The following is a 13,789-nucleotide window of genomic DNA, read 5'->3' on the forward strand; positions in this document are numbered from 1 at the left end:
GGGGCCTTGTTTCAAAACTTTCTTGAAAAACCGTCCGTATTTCCAGTGCTATTATTCTTATATGATAGCTGATACAGCCTCGAACCTTTTGGCCTCTTCCTGAAAGAAAGCTGCTCTCCTCCTTCCTCCAAATGTTTAAGTGATTAGAAGTGGCAACAACTTGTTTTGTGTTTTGTTGGTTCTGCTGGTTTTGATAGAGTTCTCTTTTGTTAGTGGAAGCTTGGTAGGGGGTTCTCTGCCATTTTTGTTTGTGTACTTTTTTCTCCTGTTTTGTGTCCAGTCAGGGAGCTTAGGTGTAGTCTTTTGTTTTAACCCAAAGCTTAGGTGGTTTAGGGTCCTCACTTTGGTGGCCTCAGGATTTCTTCTTTGCTTTTTGCAGATGATGTGGTTCTGTTGGCTTCATCAGGTGGTGACCTCCAGCTTGAACTGGAGTGGTTCATGGCCGAGTGTGAAGCGGTGAGAATCAGCACCTCTAATTACAAGACAATGGTTATCAGGCAAAAAAAGGGTGGAGAGCCCACTTCTTGTCAGGGATGAGTTACTACCCCAGGTGGAGGAGGAGTTCAAGTATCTCGGGGTCTTGTCCACGAGTGAGGGGAGAGTGGAGCATGAGATTGACAGACAAATTGTGACGTCTCTGTCTCACAGATTATACCAACATGTTGTGATGAAAGTAGCATAAAAGTGAAGCTTTCGATTTACTGGTCAGTCTGTGTTCCTACCCTCACCCTGCGGTCCTCCTTCTTGAAGATAGGAACCACCCCAGTCTGTCAATCCAAAGGCACCACCCCAGAACTCCACGCAACTTTGCAGAAGTATGTGAACCAAGATAGCCCCACAACATCCAAGAGCCTTCAGGAACTCAGGGCAAATCTCATCCACCCCAGGTGCCCTGCCACCAAGGCATTATTTAACCCTCTGGAGTCAACAGACATGCTGGCATGTCCAAATTACATCATCAATTTAAGATGATATATCAACAGGACACAGCCTCAGTGAGTCTCAGTTTCAATTTGTGTCGGAAGTGCAGACTTCAAGCTATGTACCAGTTTTTAAATTGTGTTTAAGTAAAACCAGAGTTATGATCAATAATTTATGTCATGCCTTTTCCTGTATATTGATGCACATTTGGCCCAGGAAGAAACAGTAAAAATGGGACATTCACAAGCAGGAAGTGCTTGCAAGCAAAAAAAACACAAGATCCCCTTTCCTATTGGTGGAAAAATGCATTACATCAACCAATCAAACAATTATATGTGTGGCATTTGGCTGCTGAGGAACAGGTGAAAGCTAGCCAAAAAGGCCACCAAAGTCAGATTCAATTGGAAACACTGTCTCCAGGTGTACAACAGGAGTGACACCCTGACCTGTGACGTACCCCTCTGTCTGGACAAGAACTGTTTTTGGAAGTGGAAAAAATAATATAATAATCTTATATTTGTATTTAAGATTATAAAAAATGTTTGTTGAACATGTTTGTGGTTTTCCCAGTAAAAAACAGAACTTTTTTTCTACTTGGATTTTAAAATTCACTGCATATACAAGCATACGCAACAAGACCTGAGTGTGCTTCTTAAAACAGTTGCTCTCCCAGTCAACAAAAAGACAAGTAATAAATAAAGAAGTAGAATTCGTAATTTAAAAAACTGAGTACCGGTAAGTGCACACAGAATCCCCAATCAAATGCAGAATTCCTTCCACCGTTTGACTATATCCTCAGTTGAAGTGTACACCATGTGAGAAGAGCATCACTTTCCCCTTCTGAGTTACCTGATGGTTTGCCAGAATTGCTCTGAAGCAAACCGAAAGTCTTTTTCCACAGTCTCACCAAACTCCTTCCACACCTGACTTTTTCTGTCATGTATTGCACTGTGTGGCAGACAGGAGAGGACCCAAATGCAGCTCTCAGAAAACAGGACACTCAAAACAACTGACTTACAAATACTCAGGAGGTCAAGAGCCAACAAACTGAGAATTACAACTCAAAGATTACGTGGGAAACAGGAAACTCACGCACAGCAGGCGGGGTGTCATAGATGACGCAACAAAGAACAGGAGGAAAACAGACTCAATATATACACAGGAAATAATGAGAGGAGAGTGGAAAACAGGGGAGCTGAATGACACTAACGAGACAACCGGAAGCAAAAGAATATTTTGCCAGTCTTTGTGTCGTGTTCTATGTACGACACAAAGACTGGCAACATTCAGAATAATATAAACAGACCCTAAAAAGAGCCAAAATCCTAAGAATATAAATATCCAGAAACAAATCAGGAAATCTCAAAATGAGCATAAAACTCAAAATTACAAACTACAATAAACTAAGAAGAGACAAACCAAAAGTCCAGAACACAAAATGCTGGGTCAAAGACCCACAATCACGACATTTTCCTTCAGCTACCACCCAAGCCATGTTCCTTTTGGCCTGTCGGTACCCATCAGCTGCCAATGAAGTCCCACAGCCAACCAAGCCTGATAGGACTCCTTTAGCTTGATGGCTCCTTTCACCTCTGGTGTCCACCATCTGGTTCAAGGATTACCACCACAAAACAGGCACTGACCACCTTGCAGCTGCAGCTTCATGCAGCAACTTCAACAACTGAACTGCGGAGTCCACTCTGACTCAATGTCTCCAGCCTCCCACTGAATATAATTGAAGCTCTGCTAGAGGCAGGAATTGATCTCACAGACTGGGGGCCTCAACCAGATGTTTCCAGTGCACCCTCACTATACGTTTAGGTACACCAAGTCTGTCCAGCATCTTCCCCTGCGACCTGATCCAACTCACCACCAGGTGGTGATCAGTTGACAGTTCAGCTCCTCTCTTCACCCAAGTGTCCAGCACCCATGTCTCCTCTTCAGGCTGTGTCCGGCAGTGCCCCATAGGCTAAAGCCTGGCCAACAGACGCTCTCCCTCAGGCCCGACTCCAGGGTGAGCCCCTTGTAACCTTATCCCAGGTAGGGTAAACTGTTTCCTTGATTTTCCTCTCATAATGCTCATCTGAATCACTCTCTGCCTGGCTCTTCACCCAGGACCAATTTGCCTTGGGAAACCCTACCTTTTTAGATTTAAAGTTATTACATTTGATCCAAATGATATTTTCATAATGGGTTTGGGGAAGTAGAAAGACATATTTACCCCACATTATTTTTAATAAGTGTACATAATAATGCATCTCTTTTGTTATGTGAATTTGAAAAGTAAAACAAAGAGTATGTTCACCCATTCACTCAATGATACTTTATTAGGTACATCTTGCTGAAACCAGTTTGGACCCCCTTTTGTCTTCAGAACTGCATTTGCAGATGCAGCAAGGTGCTGGAAACAAAAAAGAGAAGCTGACAGGAGTGCCACCCGCTGTGGTCTTTCTTCTTCTGCTGCTGCAGCACATCTACTTCAAGGTTCCATGTGATGTTTGTTCGGAGATGCGCTTCTGCGTAACTTGGTTGTAGCAAGTGGTTATTTGGGTTACTGTTGTCTTCCTCTCAGTTTAAAGCAGGTTGGCCATTGTCCTCTGACCTCTGGCATCAACAAGGCATTTTTACCCCACGAACTGTCACTCACTCAATATTTTTTTAAACATTTTTGAACCACTCTCTGTAATCCTGGAGATGGTTTTGTGGGGAAATGCCAGTAGATCAGCAGTCTCTAAAATACTCAAACCAGCCCATTTGTCACCAACAACCATGTCATGTTCAACGTCACTTAAATCACGTTTCTTTTCCCTCATTATGATGTTCAGTTTGAACGTCACCAGGTCATCTTGACCATGTCCACACAACTAGGTGCATTGATTTGTTGCCATGCAATTGGCTTGGCTAGATGTTAGATTAGCCAGATTAGCTAGATTAGCTATTCACATGGCAAATATGTCACTTGTTCATCTGCTCACTTGTAACAGTTGAACAGGTGTAGCCAGCAATTCCTGGTTTGCTAATCTAGTCATAGTTTTCTGAAGGAGTTATTGGTTTTAATTATTTTTGTTGTGCTTCACTGTGAATGGTGTAAAAATTCTATAAAAGATTATTGGAAATAAAATCAAGAAAACATTCAATTAAACTTTAAATTTGGAGCTATATGAGTTGATCATTTACTTTTCTAATAGAGGAGGACTGCGATGAGTCTGTTTTGTCATTTATTTGTGTGCAGCTGCAGCTTGAAGAAGCATTGCAGGAACGTTTAGAAGTTCAAATGATCGCTCAAATATTAATGAGTCTGTAAATCTTTCAGCCCACAAAGAACTTCTAAAGAACCCTCTTTTTTTTGTAGAGTGCACTCAACTAATCGGGGAACCCCAGAAATACATTTGTGCAAATGCTAGGGCCCTCTCTGAGAGAAACATGTTTCACCACTCTTTTCCCTCTTGCCTTAGACAATGTACCCATCACTGAGTGACTTGATGCAGTGTGAGAGCTATGGGGAGGCTTGCTCTTGGTGGTGGTTGGGTCTCTTTGTGGCATTCAGCTGTGTGTATGTGCGCTACTGAACCATGGCTCCCTCATTACTTAATAATAAAGAGACACTTCTTTTCCACAGTGCTTTTTATAGAACTGTTGAAATATTCCCAATACTTTGTGTAACCTGTTTTTCTTGAAGGGCAGATCAGCTCTCATATTCATTTAACATTATGTAAAAAGAATAAACCACGGCAGCACACTGCATGATAACTTTCTTGTAGGCTATAAAAATGATTTAAACAAACTAATTAGCAAAAATAAACTTAGTTAAGGCCACTTAGAGTTGAGGTTTACATGTTTATATTTCTCCTTTTGATTAATTAATTTATTTAAAGCAATCCCTTAATTAACTGTGGTAGCAATGTGGTTATTAGTCTTAAGATTAGTCATGTTTATTATTTATCTGTTTATTTATGATTTATGATGTTTCTGTAGAAGGTTTTAATAAATCAATATCTTATCTTTTTCTTACTGTAAAAATGACATTTATAAAGGTTAAAAATAAAAAGTCATGTTTGGGAAAATCCATATTTTAAAGCAGTCTATGATACTGCTATCATATAACTATAAAGAATAAAATTTGTTTTAAGCCTGTTGACTATTATTAATTTGGGTTATAAAAAACATTATCAGGGCTACAAATTAAAAACTCCACGTGGGAATCCTTGCAAACATGCAAATAAGTTTGAGTCAGCCTAGGGCAATATAACCTGTTATTCAACTAATGTACACACCAGCTTTTTTCCTGGCAGATCTGATGGGATCTAGGAGCTACCATGCTGTCATTCAAAGAATACTCTCTGTGCCACAGTCTAACAAAAAGACTTCTTTGTTCATTGACCGGGTAAACATAAAACTCTTTAAGTGTGCGACAGCCACGCTGATTCTGGATCATTACTTGTCTTTAGAGGGGCTTGATGAATATCGTTTTGTTATGTTCTTCCCCTTGATCTGTACACACACAGACATACATGCTCAGTACTGCCTGCCTCTGCTGCTTCTTTATTGTGTTCCTGGTCGATTAGCCTCAGGGCTGTCTTCAGGGCCTGGGGCCGGTGGGAGCAGACAGGGGGAGGGCGGGTGGCTGCATCTGCTAGGGGACCTCCTTCGGGGGCCCCGCAGTGGCCTGGCTCAGTTTTCATGTCTGCCTTCAAAGGCACAGCCCTGTGGAGAGAGACAGACAGAGAAGACAGTATATCGGCAGTGCCACTGCCATTGTTATTTTCCCATGTGCTCTCCGTTAGTATACAGTATGTGGATGATGGGGCATGTCAACTCTGAGCTGCTTTTCACATCCCTGCCATCCGTCCTTCTATCTATATATGGCATGTATACTTCAATGGCAGCATAATTATTATTCATAAACTGTAAATTATTCATTTTTGGTTTCATAAAGAGGAAAACACAGTTGTGTAGATTTTAAGGTGGGGTATGTCAGAGGAATATTAATTAGCTGCCATATTTAGGAAAATAAATAGATAATGTAATGCATGTTTCTACTCATCTTAGTGTGTAAATCTTTTAATAGAGCTAGGTCAGTCACATACTATAGCTTCTCCCCACTTAATTTTGCATTTACAGTACTCTCCCCTGCCGGTTGGTATAGTCTCCTTCTACCATGCCTCCTGTCCTCCTGTTGGTTGCGGGTCCTCGCAGTGCTCCTGCTGTCACAGGTGTTTAGTGTCAGATTGTCGGAGGCCAGCAGGGACGTGCTTACCTTGACGTGATCAACCTTGAAATGAAAAGAACTAAATCCAGACAGTCAGGGTAACAGACATGTGAGCCATTAGAGAGTCTTTTCTTTCTTTCTTGACTTTTTCACTCTTGCTTTTCTTTCTTCCTACCTTATTTTCCTCTCACAACCTTTCATTTCCTCCTTTTTAAAAAAAATTTCTTCCCGTCCTCTTGGTGTATGTTCCTTTTTTTTCCTTCATCTTCTTTTTCTGGCTACAATCACACTCTTTCCTTATTGTTTTGTTATGTTTCTAAACTCATGCTTCCAAGAATCCCTTTTCTCCTCTCCTCTTTCCTTTGTCTTGCTACTCTACAGCCACATGTGACTGGACTTCTGGAATTTGATTATGTTCAGAAGACCTTATGGTGATTACATGTTCTTACACTCTAATCTGGGTTTGTGTGGAGACCTGCTCCTGACCGGCTAAGTGCTTTGTAGAAAGAAAAAAAATCACGCCACAGTGAATTATTTCTGGCTGGGTTAGTCTTATTTCTCTGGGCACTTTGATAATGGAGAGGATTTGAATAATGAATGGGGTATATAATACTGTTCTTCAGACCCGCTGAATGAATTAAGCAAGTGCATATAAGTGAGTTTCTGTGACTGTCTCTAATATACGCCCCTCCTTCATCCTTTATATTTTTGAAACTGGAACACAAACACACACTCTTCTGTGAAAGTGAAATAAAATTGCCAGAAAATTGTATTAATTTGCGCTGAATTCTTTTTAATTACTTCTCATCCATTATCTTGGAAGGATCTCTCTCTCGTGAGCTGCCATCTCTACACATACTATTCAGACATGTTTTCACATCTGAATAGTATCTGCATAATGTGTTAGCTGGCAGACATTTTGGCCTCAAGCACAGGGTGTTAGACTCTGAACATTTTTCTTTCTTAAATTCCTCGCTTTGTCTTTGGAAGTGATGAATTATTGTGTGTGTGTACGAAAGGGTCGCTGATGCTTCATAATATGTGTCATTTAAAGTCTACTGATTTGAGTGAAAATATCATAATTATTGAAAATACTATAAGCAAGTTCATATTAGTTGTGACACCTTCAACCTTATCGATTTCAGCCTTGCCTCTCTAACTTTGTCCCCATCAACATTATCATTCCATTATGTTGGAAACCTTAGCAATCACAGGCTCTTCTTATTGACCAGAATGATGATCGCTGCCTGCCCAGCAGAACAAAACTCAAAATATTAGATTATAAAAAACGAAAATAAAGCAGGCACTCTCCCGTGAGAACGTGGAATTAATTAATCATACATATTATTAATGATTAATATTCAGTTTTTATTTATGTGTTAAATTAATACAAAGTACGGTAGACAAAGTCAAAGGGTGGCCATGTGTCTATGGATTTAGATCACTTCAGTGTCTTGCTGTTTATGTGATCTCTGACTGACTCTGTAATGTTGAGATAAGGCCTCTGTGCGGGACATTGCATCTGTTGCAGGAATCTAAAAATACTGCACTTCTACTCGACTGTCAGCTGGGTCCCTCATGGGGTGGATAAGAATCTAAATATCCGAAGTGCCAAAAATCTTTGCACACTGCTGCAGGAAGACGGATAGTTTAATTTGCATTATAACAATAACGCTGGCATTTTAATATATTCAGCTGTAAAATCAGTAGAATTTAAATTCTTTACATTAGAAATCAAAAATTTAATTGCAAAATAACTGAAGAATTGCACTAATGCTACTGGCTATTTGAAGGAATGTGTTTTGTCACCATTAGCTAAACAGAAGGACAACTAATGTGGATTCGCACACCCAAGCATGGAGAAGGGAACAGAAAGTGCGCATGCGGAGCATCACCTGCTGTACCTTTAAAAGACATCCATCATCTTGGCTTCAAGTTTCTAGAGAGTAACACCATCTCTTTGTGTGCGCGTGTGCATGTGTATCCAGGCTCGTGCTGCACACAGGTGTGTATATGTGAGTGTATCAGCAGTGTGGGTAGGTCCTGCGCCGGTTTGGCTTCTGATGATAATAGAAGGTGACTAATAGAGAGCGCAGAGGTAGCTGTCTTCCTTCGCTCTGGTCACATTCTCATTTGTTGCTACTGGCATCGGATGAATTATTGAGTTTGGGGTGTCTTGGCTCCCATCCCTCCCCTCACATTCCCTTAGTTTGCGCCCACGGATGACAGCCACCCTGTGAGAGCGTGCTTTTTAAAGCAAGCTGAGAGAGAAAGAGAGAGTGTACATGCATATGTGTACCTATTCTTCAGCAATTAAACAGAGATTTCATCCTCATTCTGTCAAAAATAGTCTTCCCTGCGTGAAAACTTCTCCGGTAAACACATACACCCTCCTTCTTTATCTCAGTGTTCGCCTTTTTCTTTTTTTTTGCCTCTTTTATTATTATTATTTTAATTCTGCGTAATCAGTCTTAACTTTTTCATCCATCGTTATTTTAGCTGTGTTTGCTTCGAACCGCGTTTTCATATAGCCTTACAAATGATGCATAAATTGGCCCCTCATCACGTCTCTGTTATTGCATGAGAAAATGCAATATACCTTTCAGCTGCTGCTGAATAATTGAAGTGCCCTCAGTCGCCACATGCCGCTAACGCACAATCCTTCAGCTCAACTTACCACGTAGGGAGGACGTTATGATATCAATACTGGTATTACAAAGATCAATTATTCACACTGCCACGGTCCTGTTTTATCTTAATTTTTATGCCACAAACATGCCATCCATTTGGCTCTGGTCGCATAATGTAGAAGGCCATTTTTAATAACGATTCAACAGAAATATTTCCTTACACATCGACTAAAAAATAATAATCTACAGAACAAAAAAATTAGCAGAGGGTTTGCGTTTTATCTTACTGTTCTCCTCTCAAATTCATATTAATCTTCATAGATTACACTGTGAGTAATCATTTCTCGTCATCAAACTGAATATTAATTAGAGCCAAAAACGTTTCCGTGTGTAAGTTGATCCGCTGCGTGGCTGAAGCCGAAATTGATGTCGGCGGAAACTTTTTTCTGTATTAACATTTCATTTCATTTTTTATTATTAATGCTACAAGAAACTGGTGTTTCCCATATTAAAAAGCAATAAGCTATATTCCATTAAAAAACACAACAAATAATAATAATAATAATAATAATAATAATAATAACTGGTGCGATGTTAAATGAGTAGGCTATTGCGTGCTTCACCCAAATAATTAAATGAAAACAATAATAAAACATAAATAGCAAAAAGAAAAAACAAAAGAAAAAACAAAAAGTAAATACTTACTTAGGCAAACAGAAAAAAAAAAATCATAAAAATCATTCCCCTTTTTTTCCTGCGGTAACCTGTGGTGCAGCCCGTGTCTCCCCAGAGTTCCCAAGCAGGCTTCTGCTCCCAACTCTCCCACATTACTTCGTTTTATACCAATATATAATTAATATTGCATCGTCATTACTTAATAATTTCAAACCCCATGCACTGTGACATGAGGGCATCCATAATTAAAACTGTGCTAATTAGAGAAAGGGGCCATAAGTAGCGTGTAGAGGACACACAGTCAGCGCTCCGCGGTGTGAAAATTGCTGTAGAAATGGAGGCCTGTCTTTTTTTTTGCTTGTTGACTATCATATACGACAATACATATTTAATCCCAACAGAGGTCTGGGGATTTATAAATAAAACAGTCTGGTGAATTCCCATAAAAACAAACAGTTTACAATAAATTTATGGCCTTTTGGTGCGTCTCAGGTTTTTGGTCTGCGATTTGTACGTCACAGTAATGCTTCTTGTGCTGTAACTTCAAGATTAAAATTAATGCAATTTCATAAATCAGAAATAAAGTCGCTTCAGCGGGATTTTAGAAAATAACCGATTATTTATTAAGTTTAAACTTCACACATTTTTTTTTTCAAGTGAAATCAAGAGTGAGGAAAATAAATACTTAGATCAGGCTGATGGAGGCCTGTATACTGTATACAGCTGGGCTATATGATAAATTTACAGCTCACCTGTAATGCTCCAAAACATGTTCACATCAAAATACTAAAATATAGCAGCAGCCAAAGCCACACGTATGTGCCTTATATAAGAATGTCACTGTCATTTCTAAATAATTAAAGATAGCCAGACTCAGAGTGTGTCATATATACCTTGTGAAAGAGTCCCTGTCGTCTGTGCGTAAATTACCTTCACACAGTTCACGAAGATAGCTGATTAATTTGCAAATAAATAAATAAAGGAAATAGTGATTTAGAAAGTGAACACTTTATACTTGAGAACACATTCCACTAAATTCTTCACATAATGGATTTTTAAAAAGAGGTGAAAAGAACATATAGTTCAGTATATATGAGCCAGTGATGTGGAGGACAAACTCTGGTCTCAACCAATTATCTTACAAAATCTTTTTTTTTTTCCTTCCGGAATTCCTAACGTAGAAGACTGTCTTCAGATGACATCAGTTTAACAACGCTGACATTTGAACAGTCCATTAATGTAGCCTCCATAAACTCCATTTTATGGTTTAAAAAAAAGTGAGTTAATATCCCTGAATGTGACAAACTGTCAGGGTGAATTTTCTAAAAATCCACATTTAGAGTGTGCAAGATACAAGACAACATCAAAGCCATCCTCCTTACAGATCTATAACACATTTATAAGTCCCATATTAATAATAAAATCGAAAAAGTGCAACAATGAAGAGTGCGTGACACCAAATGGAAGTAAACGTCTTTCTGGGGACAATCCAAAATGAGACGTGTTGAAAAATCCCTGTTAGTTAGGTTACTTAGGCTATTATTAATCACTCGATCAAAAATGTAGTAGGCTATTTTATTCATGATCTGTGAAACTCAGTGCACCGCAGAGTATTTCATTCGTTTCTGTTTTTGCCGCTGGTTGCAAAACCACACTCGAACCACGTTCTTTTTCAGGTCCAGTTTTTCGGCAATGGCCGCAATTTTTTCCGAGGAGGGCCGGGGCTGGATGGCAAAGTACGCTTCCAAAGACCGCTTCTCCGGCGCGGCGATGGAGGTGCGCTTTCTTTTCCTCTCGTTCCCGTTGAAAAGGTCCGGCTTGCTGCTTTTCTCCCGGTACGCAGCCTCGGCTTCCTCTAGCCAGGCCTGGAGAACCGGCTTGAGAGCGATCATGTTGTTGTGGGACAAGGTGAGGGACTCGAACCTGCAGATGGTGCTCTGGCTCAAGGATCCCACTCCTGGGATCTTGAGGTTTGCCAGAGCTGACCCGACGTCCGCCTGGGTCACCCCGAGTTTGATCCTTCTCTGTTTGAACCGCTCGGCGAAGGCTTCCAGCTCCCTGGGATCCGACTCCACGTCGTTGACGCAAGCCATGCCACCGTGCGCGGACAGGGAGTGAGGGTGGGCCATAGTGGCCATCGCCTGGTGTAGCTGCCCCATAGTCTGCAGGTGGTGATGAGGGTGCTGGTGGTGGTGCGCCGGCGTGGTCATCCCTGGAGGCTCTGGAGCACCCATCCCGGTCACAGCCAGGCTGGTGGAGAGGTGGTCCAGGAGGTCCCCGGCCTCCAGGGTCTGTCCGAGGTGGTGGTGGTGGTGGTGGTGGTGGTGAGAGGTGATGGTGGAAGGAACGTGGGAGATGGGCACGGTAGTAGAGGAAGAAGAGGAAGCTGAGGTGCAGGGGACACTGCTCATGGTATGGTAAGTCACGTCTGGTTTGAACGGGTGACTCTTGCCGTGAGAGACAATGCTGTCAGCAGCCGCCAGAGCCTCTGCCCGTGCCAGCAGGCTCTCATCAAAGCCTCCGAATATATTGCCCTGCAGCTGCAAGCAAGAGTGCGCATACTGGAGTCAGTGGGGAATTCTGTCAAGCAGCTCTCAGGATCTAAAAAACATTTTCCAAAGGCAAGCAGCGCCGAGGAGAGGAGAGAACCCTCCTCAAAGCGCAGGTCATAAAAATTAATATGAAAGCAAGAGCAATGCTTGAATAGACATGTGGATGAGATAGGGAGGATGGGGTTGGGAGGGGGAGGGGGGGCACAGACAGAGGAGAGAGGGAGAGATAGCAGATAGAACAAAGTCCTGTCAAATCAACTTTACAGACATTTCCAGTGTGATATTTTCCCCTTCCTCTCACCTCCAGCCATTATTCCCTGACCTGAACGTACCTGTGGGGCGGACAGACAGACTCTGCGCATGCCCTCCGAGCCTGAGTGCAGGCCGGGATACTTGGGCTCGTGCAGAGCCGGGTGCATGGAGAAATGTTGCTTGCCGTTCATGGTCATCATCATCCTCCCTGCAAGCACCTCGCAAGCAATGTGGCCCCTGACATGAAAGCCGGGGCGCGGATAGCTACACAGCTCCTTTGCTGTCCTTCACCAGACTGAACAGTTAACATCAGCAGCGCCTCCCGGCATTCCCCTCTCCCTCTTCCTCCCCCTCCTCCTCCCCTTTCAGTCTCCCTCCTCCCACCCTCTCTTCTGCTCAACTTACAGGTTGCAAAATTGCGGGCTCTTTGCGCAAGCGTCTAAGAATAACCAGAACCCAAAAGCCTTATAATTTTTTAATTAAAAAGTTGTTCATTGATGACAGCCATGTTATTTTTTTTTCTCTTTGTTTTTTTTTTTGTTTTTTTTTTTGGGGGGGGGGGGGGGGGGGCGTAAAGGGGAAGCTTGAGTTGTCCTCCACAAATTTGAAATTGGACTTAGAAATGTAGAAATAGTAACTCGGGGCAAAAAGTTATATGACCCCCCCCCCCCCCCCCACCCCCACCCCCACCCCGCCCCATAAAAAAAAAAAATCAGCATGTGTTCAAACGCCAACAATGAGGTACTAGATGACAAGTGGAGTAAAAGGTTTACACCAAACTGCATTATCCCATGTAATATGCAGCACAAAGACCGAGTTTCAATAATTTCAGCACCATGGACAGCACAGTATTTTGAGCAGCATGCTGAGTGTGAATTAAGCATTAGATGCATATGTTTAGATGACTAGAAAGATAGATTTGGTCCTACATGCACCAAACTGTATCTAAGGTCTGCGGGTTGCTGACCCGTCGACCCGACGGCCTTGGCCTTGTCCTTTCCGATATGGACGCCCATCCTCGGGCTGTTTTACAGACTTCTCATGTGGCTGCCTTGATAAAACTCATGAAGCCGGGCTGGACGGGCCGAAAGAGGAGCCAGGTTGGCAGAGGCTCTTGATGACACAGCCGGGTCTATCCGATCCTGCTGGCCGCCTCTCTGGTTCCCTAGACTGTGAATAATTTATCAGCAAGGTGGCAGGCATCCATTACCACACTGGCAGGTTCTTATACATTACACAGATTAAAACAGCCGAGGAGTTCTCAAACAATGCAAACCTGTTGCAGACAAACTTAACTCATATTTGTGAGTGCTGTATTCAAGGAACTCAACACAGACTGATGGAGATACCTTTAAAGAAATCTTCTCCTGGGTTGTTCAAACACATAATGTTTTAAATGATAGCTCGTTATTTATATTCTGGTGTGAAATAAGACACACGCCTCCTAATGTGTAAATATGAAAGTATCTTTTATTGGTCACAACCTGTCTTCTGCATCGCTGAAATACTATCTACACTGTATGTGCAATGCAGGCTTCAAGTTTCCGCAT

General features: G+C 41.8%; 1 protein-coding gene across 1 annotated transcript; it reads right to left on the bottom strand.

Moving 5' to 3' along the window:
• Positions 1–10,056: 10,056 nt before the first annotated feature.
• pou4f3 (POU class 4 homeobox 3) lies at positions 10,057–12,519 on the bottom strand. Its single transcript, XM_030746340.1, has 2 exons — positions 12,320–12,519; positions 10,057–11,975 (listed from the first exon to the last, which is right to left on the bottom strand). The coding sequence occupies exons 1-2, from the start codon at positions 12,440–12,442 to the stop codon at positions 11,031–11,033; spliced, it is 1,068 nt and encodes a 355-aa protein (XP_030602200.1). The 5' UTR covers positions 12,443–12,519; the 3' UTR covers positions 10,057–11,030.
• Between the last annotated feature and the right edge of the window lie 1,270 nt (positions 12,520–13,789).

This window comes from Archocentrus centrarchus, chromosome 14 (assembly GCF_007364275.1).
Source record: "Archocentrus centrarchus isolate MPI-CPG fArcCen1 chromosome 14, fArcCen1, whole genome shotgun sequence".
In the NCBI taxonomy this organism is placed as follows: domain Eukaryota; kingdom Metazoa; phylum Chordata; class Actinopteri; order Cichliformes; family Cichlidae; genus Archocentrus; species Archocentrus centrarchus.

Bases quoted from the DNA above. Each gene is read 5' to 3' on its own strand.
- pou4f3 (XM_030746340.1), bottom strand. From the start codon at position 12,442: ATGATGATGACCATGAACGGCAAGCAACATTTCTCCATGCACCCGGCT. The intron at 11,976-12,319 runs GTACGTTCAGGT...TCTTGCTTGCAG, and splicing joins TCTGTCTGTCCGCCCCACAG to CTGCAGGGCAATATATTCGG.